The following is a 15959-nucleotide window of genomic DNA, read 5'->3' on the forward strand; positions in this document are numbered from 1 at the left end:
AGGTCTCCGTGCAGCTGTCCAATCTCCAGGCTGTACTCCCCTCCCTCAGCCTGCCCCACACAGAGCTGCTGCGGCATGGGTTGAAGAGAGGGAACAATTTCTAGCCCTGCAGAGAAGGACCTGGGGGTCCCGGTGGGTGAAAAACTGAACAGGAGCCAGCAGTGTGATCTTACAGCTCGGAAAGCAAGTGGTGTCCTGGGCTCCATCAGCAGAGGGGTGGCCAGCAGGGACAGGGAGGGGATTGTCCCTCTCTGCTCTGCCCTGGTGAGGCCCCATCTGCAGCACTGCGTCCAGGTGTGGGGCCTCCAGTACAAGAAAGACAGGGAGCTGTTGGAGAGGGTCCAGAGGAGTCACAAAGATGAGCAGAGGGCTGCAGTACCTCCCTATAAAGCCAGGCTGAGGGAGCTGGGCTTGTTCAGCCTGGAGAAGAGGAGGCTGTGGGGTGAGCTCATTGCAGCCTTCCAGGACCTAAAGGGACCTACAGACAGGAGGGGAGTCAACTCTTGGAAAGGGGAGATAACAGCAGGACAAGGGGAAATGGTTTGAAGTTGAGGGAGGGCAGATTGAGGTTGGATGTCAGGGGGAAGTTGTTTGCTGTGAGAGTGGTGAGGTGCTGGACCAGCTGCCCAGAGAGGCTGTGGATGCCCCGTCCATCCCTGGAGGTGTTCAAGGCCAGGTTGGATGGGGCCCTGGGCAGCCTGGGCTGCTGTGAAATGTGGAGGTTGGTGGCCCTGCCTCTTTAGGGAGTGTTGGATCTTCATAATCCTTGAGGTCCCTTCCAACCCAAACCATTCTGTGATTTTTTTGTGATTCTTCCCAGAGCAGTCAGCACTGGCACAGGGCAGTTGGGGGGGTCCTCTGTTCCTTGGGGGTGTTCCAGAACCGTGGGGATGTGACACTTGGGGTCGCAGTGGGATGGGGTTGGAGTTTGACTTGATGATCTTAGTGCTTTGTTCCAACCTTCGTGCTTTTCTTTAATATCAATCAAATATGCAAAATCCCAGTTGGGGATTTCAGGTGAACCATCGATCTGTCCTTGTCTGTCTGTACATTTTCAGCTGTGTGTTCACAAATTGCATAACAGTTTGCTTTAAACAAACTTTCTGTAGTCACGTTGGACTTGAAGTTCACCAGATGAAACGGTGGCTTTGATTCCCTGCAGTAGTTGTTTAGCAGCTGTGTTTTAAAGCTGTAAAGCTCTTTGAATGCTGTCTAGCTCCAGTGATCTGTTGTCATCCGACTCACAGGTGTGTTCTGAACCTCTCTTTATCAATTCTACAATCAGAGGAAACCTCTCCTTTCACAAAAAAACATTATTCATGCTTACAGAGAGACAAAAGAATGAGAATTTCATATTAAAAAGTGGAGTGAAAGCCTCATAGAAGCCAGTTCATTTCAGGAATCCGTGCCTGGTAAGTCTGGAGAGGCTGAAGGATGTGAGACCCAGAGAGGATCTCCACCCGTGGTACAGTGCTGACACTTTTCCTTCATGTTTTCACTAAAGAGAAGTCTAAAGAAGGACTCAGGAACGTTCTCTTTTTGGAAACATGCAGGATAATGTACTGCTCTCAGCACTTCCATGTGTTTCCACTTAGTTACTAAGTGGAAAACGTTCAGTCTTTTATTTTATCAGGAACAGGCTTAAATAAGCTTAACTAAGGAGTCTGTAAATCTTGGTCATTTCCTCCCAGTTTCCAGGAGGAGATGCCAGCACTCATTTCTGGTCCTCCAATGGATGTTTTTGCTGATCTTGTTGTATTGAGAGCATTCTGGAAGGTAGGAGATGGGTGTGCTGTGCATGTGCCCATGTGCAGATAGCAAAGCTCAGGGCAGCTCTGCCAGTGGTACAGCAATAATGCCAGACAAAACGATGCAGATGTGGAAGACCCAAATTCACTCAATCCCTTTCCAGCCTCGAGGGTCTCTTTCCAGCCTTGAAGGTGATTCTGTGGTTCTGTTCATGGTTCCATGACTTCAGAACACACACAGTTAGAGGACTCTATTTTTCTTCATGTTGTTAATCATCTACCCCAGAGTCTGTGCTGTCACAGGTTGCTTTGTGTGTTGTGCTGGTTCGTGTCTGAAGCCTCTGCATACTTTCTAAATATTAAAAAATTCCTGCAGTGTAGTGTTGGCAAATAGAGAGTCTTTGAGTGACAGCTTAATTCTACAGCAGTTAATCTTCAGAAATGACATTGCATGGTTAGAGGGAAGTCGTCTCCTGACATCCTTAGGCTTTTCCCCATGGTTGGATGCTGCAGCTCAGAAATAACGTAGGCCCTTTGTGGAGGGTCTTCAGATGTCTGCAGCTGCGTGTGGGGTGAGCACCAGCACCTGTGATGTGGATGTCAGGACAAAGGCACACTGCAGATGTTGGACCCTCACCTTAACTGTAAGCATAGCATGCCATTGCATACCATCTCTGCAGGTGTCTGATACCCACCATTAACACGGAGTCACAGAATGGTTTGGGTTGGAAGGGACCTCAAGAATCATGGTGCTCCAACCCCCTGCTGCGTGCAGGGCCACCAACCTCCACATTTCATAGCAGCCCAGGCTGCCCATCCAACCTGGCCTTGAACACCTCCAGGGATGGACGGGGCATCCACAGCCTCTCTGAGCAGCTGTTCCACTCACCACTCCCATAGTAAAGAACTTCCCCCTGACATCCAACCTCAATCTTCCCTCCTTCAACTTCAAACCATTTCCCCTTGTCCTGCTATTATCTACCCATTAGTTTATTTTAATAACCCAATAGAAAGGTGGTGGCTGGAAACATTTCACCATCTGTTCCTGTGTGGAATGACCAGGCTAATGAGATGTGGCTCCTCGGAGGTGTGCGTGTCATCCTTCTTGCCCACAGAGCAGGGGGAGGTAGAGGAGACGTATCACTGCCTGGAGTGCTCTGCAGGGTGAGAGATGAGTTTATGGACAGTCTTAATCCTGCTGCAGGATTGCCAAAGCTCCTCTTGCTCAGTGCCCATCTGTAGGATCATCCCACTTCTGTACTCTTTCTTGTTGCCTTTTGCACTGCTGAGGGCAATCTGTGGACTGGACAAGCGTCACAGAATGAATCATAGAATGGCCTGGGTTGAAAAGGACCACAATGATCACCCAGTTTCAACCCCCTGCTATGGGCAGAGCCACCAACTTCCATATTTAATACCAGACCAGGCTGCCCAGAGCCACCTCCAGCCTGGTCTTGACTGCCTCCAGGGATGGGGCATCCGCAATCTCCTTGGGCAACCTGTTTCCATCTCTTACAGTGTAAATTTCAATTGCTTTAAAACAACAAGAACGCAAACCTCGACCCCAACGTGTTCATCATCATTCTGATTTAGCTTTTTTCTTCTTTCTCCTTGTTGTCTGAGGAAGGAAAGTGAAACTTGAGCAGCGATGTAACAGAGATTGTTTTGGATACATCCACGTCTCTCAGTGGCCCCTTGGTATCTCAGGCCAATTTTGCTTCTACTACAAATAAAGACAGGCTGCTGGTTGTGGATAGCAGCTCGCTGAGGAAATACCCAGTTAAGGAAAGATTATTTTAAGCTGTTCACAGCTGTTAATCTCTACAACATCCTTGCACTGCTGAGGATGTACCCAGTTTTACAAAATTGGACATTGAACCGTGGGGACCATAAGTGAATGTTGGTAGATGGCAGGAATGAGGTTTTCTGTGATGTGAGGTTAGGTGAAGGAATGACAAGTTGTCAGAAAGGAGCACTGTTATTAAAATATAGGAAATTCAAGTTCATTTTGAGTAAGTAGTTATGGTCTAGTCCTTCGTGCTTCTTAATTGCTTTGTGTTTGGTGGCTGAAGCCCTCCACAAAGTGCTGCCATGTCAGTAAGCACAAGATGTGGATCTGACCCTGCAGCTCAAATCCAGTCTTCCTCCTACCGCTTCCCAGACTGTCACTAAACCACGGCCATTCGTGATGTCCCTTAGTGCCACGTCCACATGTCCCTTCAGTGCCCCCAGGCATGAGATCCACCCTGCTGCCCTCTGCACCCATTTTGTGAGCAAATTCTTCCTGATCTCCACTCTGAACCTCCCTTGGCACGACTTGAAGCCGTTTCCTCACATCCTTTCACCTGTATCCCGAGAGGAGAGGCAGGCACTCATCTCATTATAAATTCCTTTCAGGCAGTTGTAGAGAGCGATGAGGTCTCAGCCTACTCTTTTTCAAACTGGACAGCTCCAACTTTCTCATCTGATCCTCATATCTTATTTTCTAATACCTCCACCAGCCTCGTTGCTTTGATTGAGCAACTTGTGTTTACAATCTTTCTTGTAGAGAGAGACCCAAAGCTGTAGGGTTGCCATGAAAGCTGTTGGGTTGCCGTGATGGAGCTGTTGGGTTGCCATGATGGAGCTGTAGGGTTGCCATGATGGAGCTGTAGGGTTGCCATGAAGAGCTGTAGGGTTGCCATGATGGAGCTGTAGGGTTGCCATGAAGAGCTGTAGGGTTGCCATGATGGAGCTGTAGGGTTACTGTTAAGAGCTGTAGGGTTGCCATGATGGAGATGTGGGGTTACTATGAAGAGCTGTAGGGTTACCATGATGGAGCTGTAGGGTTGCCATGATGGAACTGTAGGGTTACTATTAAGAGCTGTAGGGTTGCCATGATGGATCTGTGGGGTTACTATGAAGGGCTGTAGGGTTGCCATGATGGAGCTGTAGAGTCGCCATGAAGAGCTGTAGGGTTACCATGATGGAGCTGTAGGGTTACTGTTAAGAGCTGTAGGGTTGCCATGATGGAGATGTGGGGTTACTATGAAGAGGTGTAGGGTTACCATGATGGAGCTGTAGGGTTGCCATGAGGAGCTGTAGGGTTTTGCCATGATGGAGCTGTGGGGTTGCCTATGCAACGCAGTGCTTGAAGGCTGGGCTCACCAGCACCAACTACAGGAGAAGCAGTTCTTTTCCAATCCTGCTGGCCACACTATTGCTGACACAAGCCAAGATGCCATTGGCCTTCTTGGCTACCCAGGCACGCTGCTGGCTCGTGTTCAGCTGCCAATCAACACCCCCAGGTGCTTTTCCTCCCTCAGCTTTCAACTGCTTTGCCCAACACCTGCAACTCTGTGTGGGGTTGGTGTGACTGAAGCGTGACACAGTTTGAGCTGGTTTCACGCTGTACAGCCCAGCAATCCAGACTATTCAGACCCTTCTGAAGCCATCATAGAACCTCGTGAGACTGCAAGGACTGTTGAGTCCAACTCCTCGCTCTGCACAGCGTCACCCAAAACACAAACCTTGTCTGTCCAAATGCTCCCTGAGCTCTGTCATTTTGGGGCCATGCTCACCGTGCTGGTGAACCTGTTCTATGCCCACTGCCCTCTGGTGCAGAACCTTTCCCTCACCCCCACCTGAACCTCCCTGAGCTCCCTCCCTGATCCTCAGTTGCGTGTTGTACACAAACTTAGTTGGTGTTTGCCTTCAAGTCCTGCATCCAGATCATTGATGAAGGCATGGAAGAGAACTGTCCCAAAAATGGAGCCCTGCAGAACCCCAGTAGAGTGGTCCACCCCATCCACCAGCTTAGTGTAACCCTATTGACTACAAAACTCTGAGCTCAACCCAGGAAGTTATGTTTTTGGCTAGCTGTATGCTGAGCAGTTTGTCCAGAAGAATGCTGTGAAGCCTTGCTGACAACCAAAAGGATGACATCAGCTGGCTTTCCGTGGTCAGCTAGGAGGGCAACCCATCATACAAGAAGGCTAAATTGGTTCAACAGGACCTTCCCCTCATGAACCCATGTTGGCTGTGACCAATGACTGCATTGTCTTTCAGGTGTTTTGCACCAAGGTGAGACTGGCAGGCCTGTAATTAATTACCAGGGTCTTCTTTCTTGCCCCACTTGAAAACTGGGACATTTGTCAGCTTCTATAGAGTCACAGATTGATTAAGGTTGGAAAAGACCTCTAAGGTCAAATCCAACCATCAGCCCATCCCCACCATGCCTTCTGAACCATGTCATTAATTGCCACATCTGTGTGTTTCTTCCAGTTGACTGGGACCTCTCTAAATCATCTCATGATGACATCAAACAGCTCTTTGAGTACCCTGGAATAAATCCCGTTGGGCCCCATAGATTTACACCCATCCAGCTGGAGCAGAAATCCTGCACAAGTTTCAGGTTCACTGGGGGTTTATCATTCCACAGTCTTGCTCCTCCACCTGAGGATCTGGGAGTGCCAGGACCCATCTTAGGTATTGAAGACAGAGCAGCAAGCTGGTTAAATGGAGAAACTTTGGGCAGTTCACTAAAAGTGAGTGGAAATATCTGTTCTTAATAGCAGAGTTTTGTACCTGGGAAGTTAGGAGGGAGGGTTAAAAACTGGATGAGTTCCTTGCTACACTAAGGCAGGAGGAACTGATTCATCCCTTTGGTGTACATCCCTTTACTGACCTGATGTCTCTCTGTCCTAAGATGGAGGTGGTCTGGGTGTTGTAGCTTGGTGAATGCTGAACACAGTGCTGTTCTTTAGGCTTCAGGATATAGAAATGAGGGCCTGCTGATCTGAGGGCTGGGACCTCCTCAACAGCAAAGCATGCACGTGAAAAACACTTCCCTCCTGCAGAGACCAAGCTGAGCTCTGTAAGAATATTCAGCAGTTCTGCAGGAGGAAACAAACAAGCAGACCACGTGATTATTCAGCCTACATGGGTTTGTTCCTTCCCCTGCTCTGAGCAGAAAATAGTGTCCTGGCCTCTGAGGAAGAGGCTTGTGCTCCAGAAAGGGCCACTTCTGCTTTTGTCCTCATTCAGTTACAGCTGTGCTCTGTTGGCTTTCACAGTGACCAAGCTGCTCGTGGTGAGCAGGGTGTGCTTCCTTTCCTCATCTCCCATGACTGACTTCCCTACCTGGCTCTGTTTGATGTTATGTTTCCAAAAGTGGCCTCTGCAGAAGAGTGAAGTGTGCTTTTCAGTTGCAGAGAGCCCTTTCCTTTGTGCTGGATGGAAGGGCCTGGGAGCCCTCTGCTTTGTAAGAGCACAAGGTTGTGTTAACCAACCCCATCCAAACCCAAGGCTGTGGCACAGATCTGCATTGTATGCTTTATACGTTTTAAAATCAGCAGAATCCCCTTCTCCGTGGTCTTCATTCCTGGAAATCTGCATATTTTTTATTCTTATTTTTTGCCTTTAGAGGTACAAGGTGCCCCAGCTTGATTTAATTTCCTGCTTTTCCTTTCTTGGGCTGTGCAGTGCCACATGGAGCAAGGGAAGGATTGGCTCCCCATCTTCCTCTGCTTCTTCTGATGTATGGTGACCTTGCTTTCCTTAACTTCAGCAGTGAGTTTAGTGCTTAGCATTTATGCTATTTAGAAGTTCCTCAGCTTTGTTTCCTACTCTATAGGTTCATTTCCTAACACCAGAAACAGACTTTATTTCTTGTCCTGCATCCTGGCTCTACGAGACCACCCCATCCCTTCCACGTGGGATGGCTGCAGTGCCTGGGAGTCCTGCTGAGCAGCAGATGCTGCTGTGGTTCCTCAATGAAGTTCAGTTCTCTCTGGGGACATCTCATTTCTTAGGAGCACTTCTGTTCCAACAGTCCATGTGACCTGAAGAGATCATTGAGTCCAAGTCCTCTGCTAAAGCAGGTACCCTACAGTGGGTACCAGATCCCCACTCAGTCTTTTCTCCAGGCTAAACAACCCCAGGTCACTCAGTCTTTCCTCATACAGGAGATGCTTCAGGCCCTGTATCATCTTTATGGCCCTCCACTGGACCCCTTCTAGGAGATTCCTGTCTTTTTTGGAACTGGGGAGCCCAGAACCAGACACAGTATTCTGAATGTCCAAGCAGCACAGCCCTGTAGCTCAAAACACCTCTGGACAGGTTCTGGGTTGAGGAAGAAGAGTGCAGCGAAGGCAGAGGACAGCTCTTTGGCTTCCCCTGTGACTTGGACAGCTTTTCTTAATAGAACCATGGAAAATTATGGGAAAAAAGATGGAGTGGACTGATTGATAAAGGGCTTATCTTCCAAAGGTAGGATTTACACGTGTCGTCCATGCACACATAAGCCATTGTCATGGTTTCATGGTTTTTTATCAGCATTCCACATCTTATACGTGGAATATATATGTATTTAGGTTAGCTGTGCACCCAAACATTCCTTAGATGAAGGCCTTTTATGTCAGTTTTTCTCTTGATGAATTTACAGCTAAGCACAGTTAGTTAAAAATATCTGAAGAACAGTTTGTAATGAACACACGATACGGCCAAGCAGCGTTGCTGGGAGGGTGTCACGTAGGTTGGAAATGCAGATGGCTGCTCTGAACTCAGAAATTCATTTAAGAGCATTTTCAGTAGCTGGATGGGGCAGATGCAGAAGCTTTTGCTTATTGCTGTAATGCTGAAATTTAACTTTTTTTTTTTTAATATCAAGAATATTGAAAGCTTAGATTAGAAACTGCTTCTTTCTGCCAGAATTTGTGCTATTTTTGGCAGGGGATTTGTTCCCAAAAGGCTGGGATCAGCCCACACTGATCAATCTGACACTTGGGCAGGTTTCTAGGCTCAGCCTTTGTTTGCACAGCTCCTGGCCTGCCAGTTCCTTGCAAAACCCATGGCCTGGTACTCATATGTGGCTGTCCGAGCGGCCTGAGGCTGCGAGTTTGGCTGAAATGGCCAATCCTGGATGTCTGAAGGGAGCTTTCTATGTCTGTTGTGGTTTTTTAGCTGTGGTCAAGATCCTGCTTCTGTTTCTAATGGGATCCAGCTCATGCATTTGTAAGATCTTGGAATGGCTTGGATTGAAAGGGTCCTTAAAGAGCAAAGAACTATGGTGTGTTTGGGTTGGAAGGGACCTTATGGATCACAGAGCTGTAGAGTGGTTGGCTTGGAAGGGACCTTATAGATCATGGAGCTGTAGAATGGTTGTGTTGGAAGGGACCTAATGGATCATAGAACCATAGAATGGTTGGGTTGGAAGGCACTTTAATGATCACAGAGCCGTAGAATGGTTGGGTTGGAAGGGACCTTATCGATCACAGAGCCATTGAGTGGTTGGGTTGGAAGGGACCTTAATGATCATAGAGCTGTAAAATGGTTGGTTGGAAGGGACCTTATGGATCATAGAGCTGTAGAGTGGTTGGATTGAAAAGGACCTTATGGATCATAGAGCTGTAGAATGGTTGGATTGAAAAGGACCTTATGGATCATAGAGCTGTAGAGTGGTTGGATTGAAAAGGACCTAATGGATCATAGATCCATAGAGTGGTTGGGTTGGAAGGACCTTAATGATCATGGAGCTGTAGAATGGTTGTGTTGGAAGGACCTTATAGATCATGGGGCTGTAGAATGGTTGGGTTGGAAGGGAGCTTATAGATCACAGAGCCATTGAGTAGTTGGGTTGGAAGGGACCTTAATGATCATAGAGCTGTAAAATGGTTGGGTTGGAAGGGACCTTAATGATAGAGCCATTGAGTAGTTGGATTGAAAGGGACCTAATGGATCATAGAGCCATACAATTATTGGGTTGGAAGGCACTTTAATGATCATAGGGCTGTAGAATGGTTGGGTTGGAAGGGACCCCTCATCCCCACCCCCACCATGGGCTCAGTGCTCCCAAGCTGAGGCTGCTCAGGGCCCCATCCATGGCCATGGGCACCTCCAGGGCTGGGGCACCCACAGCTCTGGGCAGCAGTGCCAGGGCTGCACTGCCTCTGGGTGAAGGATTTCCCCTCAGATCTCACCCCAGTCTCCCCTCTTTTAGTTTAAAGCCATTCCTCTGTGTCCCATTGCCTGTGTACAGAGCTGCTCTCCTGTTTGTCAGCTCCCTTTAAGTACTACAGGGCTGCACTGAAGTCTCTTTGGAGCCTTCTTCAAGCTCAGCTTCTTATAAGATGTGGGATCTCTGCCTCAAAATGCTGAAGTCCAAAGCCAGCTGGTGAATGGGGCAGAGTTGTAGGGGGAAGGATGAAGCTGGAGGAGGGCCTCAAGAAGAGGTTGGTAAGGATGGATCTGGGCATTGCCTTGTTCTGATATCATGAATGACCTGTGAAGGTGTGCTGGGGAAACTAGGTGAAAAGAGCAGCTAGTATTGGTACAGCTCCCACAGAGAAAGGTCAGGATAACCAGGAGGCAAGTGATTGGGAAGAAAGAAAGGGATGGGGTGAAAATGAGTAACATAAAGCTCTCAATTTAGTGACAGCTGTTTGAAGGCAGCGCAGTGTCCCAGAACTGGTGTTTGGCTCTGCTCTGCTGCAGATTGTTGTAAAATGGCCACATGAAGCCTTCTGTGGAGGAGGAGGATGGTGAGGAGGGCTCACTTGCAGCAAATACTTAATAGAATGTGTAGGAGGAAATGGTGACTTCAGTTGCTATGTTTGGCTTTGGTTTATAGTACCTTTTGCCACTTCTCTTACTGGTAAACAGCCATAAGTCCCAGTTGGAACAGCTATAAAATGTGGAGCCCACAGGCTGACACATGTGCAGGTTGTTGAGCATCGTCTGTTTCAGGATGGATGGGAACAGAACTTATTTTACAGACTGGATTTTGGCTGCCCAGCCTTGCAGCCTTTAGGCGATACAAACCACGAGTCTCTACACTCTGCTGATTGTAGAAGCATGGGATGACTTGGCCTGCAAGGTCCTAAAAGCCCATCCTGCCATGGCAGGGACACCTCCCATAGAACAGGCTGCCCAAAGCTCCATCCGCAGCCTTGGGCACCTCCAGGGGCCTCCCCACCCTCATGGCGAAGTATTTCTTCCTTATATCTAAGCTAAATCTCCCCTCTTTTCGTTTAAAGCCATTATAAAGAAGGAATAACGAACGAAGGCTGAAAATTGACCGATATCCTTCTGCATCCCAGCTAGGTGTGTCCCATCATCATGTTCTGGAAGTTTGATTTGAACACGACATCGCACGTGGATAAGCTGCTGGATAAAGAAGATGTGACACTTCACGAGCTGATGGATGAAGATGACATCTTACAGGAGTGCAAGGCTCAGAACCGCAAGCTGCTGGACTTCCTCTGCCAGCAGCACTGCATGGAGGAGCTGGTCAACCTCATCACACATGAACCCCCCATGGACATGGATGAGAAGGTCCGCTTCAAGTAGGTGCTCCTTTTCTGTCCTGCACGGGCTGAGAGGTCTGGATGTGAGCAAGGAGTGGCTTCGTGGCGATGTGGTTTTGCAGGAGAGCTTTCAAGCACTCAAGTGAGAGATAGCACAGCGTTTGTAGTGAACAAACAGAGGTTTGTTTCTCTGTTCTTAATGGCTTTTCATTGAGTTTGCCTGAAAAAAAAAAACAACAACGTGCCTTGCTGGTTGCTCAAAACATTGCACACAAGTTTATCAGTATCTCCAAAGTAGCTTTAGTGCATTTCAGTCAAAATTGCAAGCAAAGCATAAGCATTCTGCTCAGTTACAACTCTCTGATCTCCATCAGTTTGCAGTAGTCAACCCACAGAAGCACTCAAGCTGTTCTGTGAACAGAAGATGTCATGTTTTCAGTGTGCTGCATATGCAGAACCTCTTGGTTTCATTATTCATACAGCAGGGCAGAGCACCCTTCCTTTTGATGGTGAACTCTTGGATGTGCATTTCTCACACCAAATTGTGTTTATACATTTAAACCAAGTGCACACTTGAAAATATTTGCATTTCGGATTTGGGAAGTTTGGTTTTCTTTGCTGAGTTTACATGAAAATGAAAGGCTGCTCAGTGTATAAATAAATCAGTAGGATGCTGTGGGAGTGGTCAGTGCTGGTTGGTGCTGCATTTGCTGGCAATAACAGAAGGGATGGTGCTGTTCAGCTTTATTTGACGAAGCAGTTGATCAGGTCTGTGCAGGTGAGTATGTGAGGTAAGCAAATGGCAGGGAGTGCACTATGTAGGAAAGTGGAGCACTGTATGCATGACTTTGCAAGGCTTGTTCCTCCAAAAGTGATCTAGCAGAAGGCACCAGGAGGGTTTGTGTTACACTGTTGTTCTTATTGGAGAGGATGGATAATTCCTTTGCAGTGAAAGTGAACGAGCTGAGGAAATGGTGAATCATGTGAGACTTGCGTCCCTTTTCTGGAACGTGCACATCTTGTGCAGGAGGAGAGAATGAGGGATCCCAGTGCCCCTCTGGAACTTGTTCACACAGTGCCCATTGCACTGCAGGGTACTGCCATACTGCTCTTAACCAGGCCATCTTTGTATGTCCTGTTCCTTTGAGAGTTTCACGGTGCTGTCATGAGACAGTTCACATCTCTGGTCCTCTGTGCTGTGGGGTAAGCTGGAAACCTTTTCTTATCCGTGCCAAACAGGTAAAGGATGAGAAGATGTGGCTTGGCATGAGCATTAATTTCCAGCTGCCTTTAATTTCACATGCAGGACGTGCCTTTTGCAGGCTCTAAGGATACGTGTGTGCTTCAGGCAGCTCCAGGTTTGCTTTTGGAGATACTTCCAGCACTACACACAAATGGGTAGAGAAGCATTTCCAAAGCACACTGAGACACCAGAGAGAGGGGAAAGGGTCTAAGCTCATTAAAAACTGAGGAGGCTTTTGGGATAGATAACACCTAAGCAGGAGGAATAAACTCTAAATCCAAAAGGAATCCAGTTTTTGGCTCTTAGAAAAAAGCTTGAGAAGTTTTTGAGCTGGAGCAGGAGAGAGAAAGTTGCTGGGTTTAGAAGGATGTGCTGCTTGGAGTGATGCATGCTGCAGGGCTGGAATCATCACAGTGCTTTGGTCCTGGAATCACAGAATCCTAGAGGTTGGAAAAAAACCTCCAAGGTCACCAAGTCCAACCCGAATCCATCCCAGCATGCCCATGGACCGTGTCCCCAAGTGCCACATCTCCAGTGTTCTGAAACACCCCCAGGGATGGAACACATCCCCCCAGGCAGCCCGTGCCAGCTCCTGACCAAATGCCAGTAAGGTGAAAGTTCATGAATTGCAGAGAGCAGCTCAGCTTTAAATCCCCGTGGAAGCGCAGCAGGCAGAACATAGCAACCAGGTGAAGGGCTGTAGCAATCCAAGTGGCACATTAAACTATTGGAACTGCAATTACCCTTCGTAATTAACTTGTTGGCATACCAGGGTGTCTCTCAAACCTGATGAGTGCGTGCTGCTTGAGGAGCACTGCTGACAGGAGAGGCCCAGCAGGTGGTGGTTGTGTCAGGCTGGGCTGCATGGCAAGGAGCTGAGTGTGGAGCACAGGGACAGGTCCCCCGTAGCACAGCAATGCAGTGGGTTGGGGTGCAGTGCCTCGATGGAGGGGGTGTATTTCACACCCAGCATTCAGCCTGAGTGTGAAACTTGAAGATGGAAAGGACTGCAAGAGTGGAACACCCCATAATAATGAGTGATTTCACTTGTTGCCTGGTGGCAGGGTGTGTGTCTCAGGGAGGCACAGCGTGTGAGCTCATAGGAATCATAAATGCCTTTTACACAGAGCAGTGAGCCAGAAAAAAAGGAGGAATAGCTCCTTATAACCTTAAGAGCTGTAAGAAATGTGACTGCTGTGAAATCACTTTGTAACAGTAACCATAATGTACTCAAATTTACCATCCTTCTAGCAGCAAAAAAGACGTAAAAACCAAATCCCAAGCTGATGCTAACGCTGTTTATAGCAGGAAGAATCAGAACTGCACGCATGTGGAGCAGCTGGTCAGGAGCTGCAGAAGGCTGAGAAGCTCACAGCTGGCCTTGGAAACGTTTCAGTCACTCCTGATCCATGCAGAGCTGGTATTAAGAATGTTTTAAGTAGTAGGAAGCTGGTTTAGTTAAAGAGAGATGAATAACCCGTTGCAGGGAAAGGTATACCCTCACAAAAGGAAGGACATGGGGAAAGGTCTTTGGAAGAAAATCATTGGAAGTGATGCCAGGCTGGTGCTCACCTGTGTGATTTAAAGGAATCTGAGTACAAAAGAGCTCCCCTGGTCAGCCTAAAAACCAGCAGAACAGAGTGGAAAATACAACAGAGTTCTTAAGAGGCTCCAGGGTGATGTCTGAACCAGTAGATCTGGCTTCTGCGTTGTGTAAATTGAGCTCCCTGCCCCCCAAAAAAGGGATCTATTTGTGCTTTGTAGGCAAGGCTGGCTCCTGCCATCGTACAGTGCAGATTTGCAGAGGGAAGTCGGGTTCCATGGGTGGTCAGGAAGGGCTTTGATGGATTCAGCAAAGCCCGTGGTATGGGAAATGTGCACTGCGTGGGCATAGCAAAGGTGAGGTCCCTCATCAGAGGCTGCTGAAAGCAAGTTGCTGTGGGAGGATAAAGAAAGGCTCTGTCATCAGTACCTGCTTAAAGAGAGGAAGAGAGGTGGGCTGTTCAGCTTCCCTTTGCCCTAACCTGAGTCCTGTGCTGTTGGTGATGGAGGATGGAGAAGAGGATTGCCTTTCCATGTTTCCCATCCCTAGCAGCAGCAGACATTACAGCTTTCCCTTTGGGCTGTAGAGATAGCCATGCTGGTACAACAGTGTCTTACATTTCATAGTTATGAGCCATAGCACACGTTACATAGCAACTACAAGTGGGAATTGTGCTGGTTTTGTGTCCCATGGCATGACACCGTTCACTGAAGAACACACATGCATTTGCTGCAACACTGTTCTGTAGGGTTTCTCATGTTATTCATTGGATAGGTGTTTTTAATTATGTAGCAAATGTGGGTTTTGCTGTTGAAAAGTACACAGAAGATGAGCAGCTCTGCTTGCAGACAGCAGCTTGAGAAGCAGTGGGTGGGCTTTGTCTTTCCTCTGTGTCACCTGCCTGATTATAAACAAACTATTAATTATAAGCACATCATTATCTTTTCTGGACATGGATGTAACCTGTTTCTGACGAGCCCACCTGGAAGAGCAAGAAACAAAGCCAGGAGAAGGAAGGGATCCATCTGTGCTGAACTGAAATACATAATCCAGTGGTAAAACATCCATACATGACATGCTAGGGACGGTGTTTCCTTACATGCCCCAACGACTCTCATTTTGTCCTCATTCTCATGGTGTTTTCTACCCCACGAAGGGCAGTGCTGCTCCATAACCTCCACAAGTGCCCATTTCCACGAGAGTTTCCATTTCACCTTCAGTTGTGTGCCCACAGATACCCCAACACCGCCTGCGAGCTGCTGACCTCCGACGTGCCCCAGATCAACGACAAGCTTGGTGGGGATGAGACACTGCTCAACATCCTCTATGATTTCTTGGATCACGAGCCACCCCTGAACCCACTGCTCGCCAGCTTCTTCAGCAAGACCATCGGGAATCTCATCGCAAGGAAAACAGAGCAGGTAGCCATTCCATTTGCACACATTAAGTGCTCTGTAACATCTTTATCAATGACGTGGATGATGGAATTGAGTGCAAGTTTGCTGGTGACACCAAGCTGAGTGGTGTGGTTGACTCAATGGGAGGAAGGGATGCCATTCAGAGGCACCTCAACAGACTTGAAAGGTGGGCCCGAGTGAACCTAATGAGGTTTAAGACAGCAAAGTGTGAGGTTTTACACCTGGGCAGGAGGAATCCAGGTATTTCTACAGGCTGGGAGGAGCAGTCCTTGAGAGCAGCCTTGCAGAGAAGGACCTGGGGGTCCTGGTAGGTGGAAAACTGAACAGGAGCCAGCAGTGTGATCTTACAGCTCAAAAAGCAAGTGGTGTCCTGGGCTCCAACAGCAGAGGGGTGGCCAGCAGGGACAGGGAGGGGATTGTCCCTCTCTGCTCTGCCCTGGTGAGGCCCCATCTGCAGCACTGCGTCCAGGTGTGGGGCCTCCAGTACAAGAAAGACAGGGAGCTGTTGGAGAGGGTCCAGAGGAGCCACAAAGATGAGCAGAGGGCTGCAGCACCTCCCTACAAAGCCAGGCTGAGGGAGCTGGGCTTGTTCAGCCTGGAGAAGAGAAGGCTGTATGGTGAGCTCATTGCAGCCTTCCAGGACCTAAAGGGAGCCTACAGACAGGAGGGGAGTCAGCTCTTGGAAAGGGGAGATAACAGCAGGACAAGGGGAAATGGTTTGAA

The 15959-nt window shown here is 48.3% G+C and overlaps 1 protein-coding gene across 3 annotated transcripts in view; it reads left to right on the forward strand.

Moving 5' to 3' along the window:
• PPP6R2 (protein phosphatase 6 regulatory subunit 2) overlaps positions 1-15959 on the forward strand; it is a 71571-nt gene that overhangs the window by 19343 nt on the left and 36269 nt on the right. For 2 of the 3 annotated variants that reach the window (XM_010728788.3, XM_010728906.2), the window contains exons 3-4: positions 10826-11071; positions 15053-15239. In XM_010728788.3, the coding sequence (XP_010727090.1) occupies positions 10845-11071; positions 15053-15239 (414 nt within the window). In that variant the 5' untranslated portion in view covers positions 10826-10844. The remainder of the gene's footprint in view (positions 1-10825; positions 11072-15052; positions 15240-15959) is intronic. The other variant, XM_010728840.3, reaches the window with a different exon arrangement.

The sequence above is a fragment of the Meleagris gallopavo genome, chromosome 1 (genome assembly GCF_000146605.3).
Source record: "Meleagris gallopavo isolate NT-WF06-2002-E0010 breed Aviagen turkey brand Nicholas breeding stock chromosome 1, Turkey_5.1, whole genome shotgun sequence".
In the NCBI taxonomy this organism is placed as follows: Eukaryota; Metazoa; Chordata; class Aves; order Galliformes; family Phasianidae; genus Meleagris; species Meleagris gallopavo.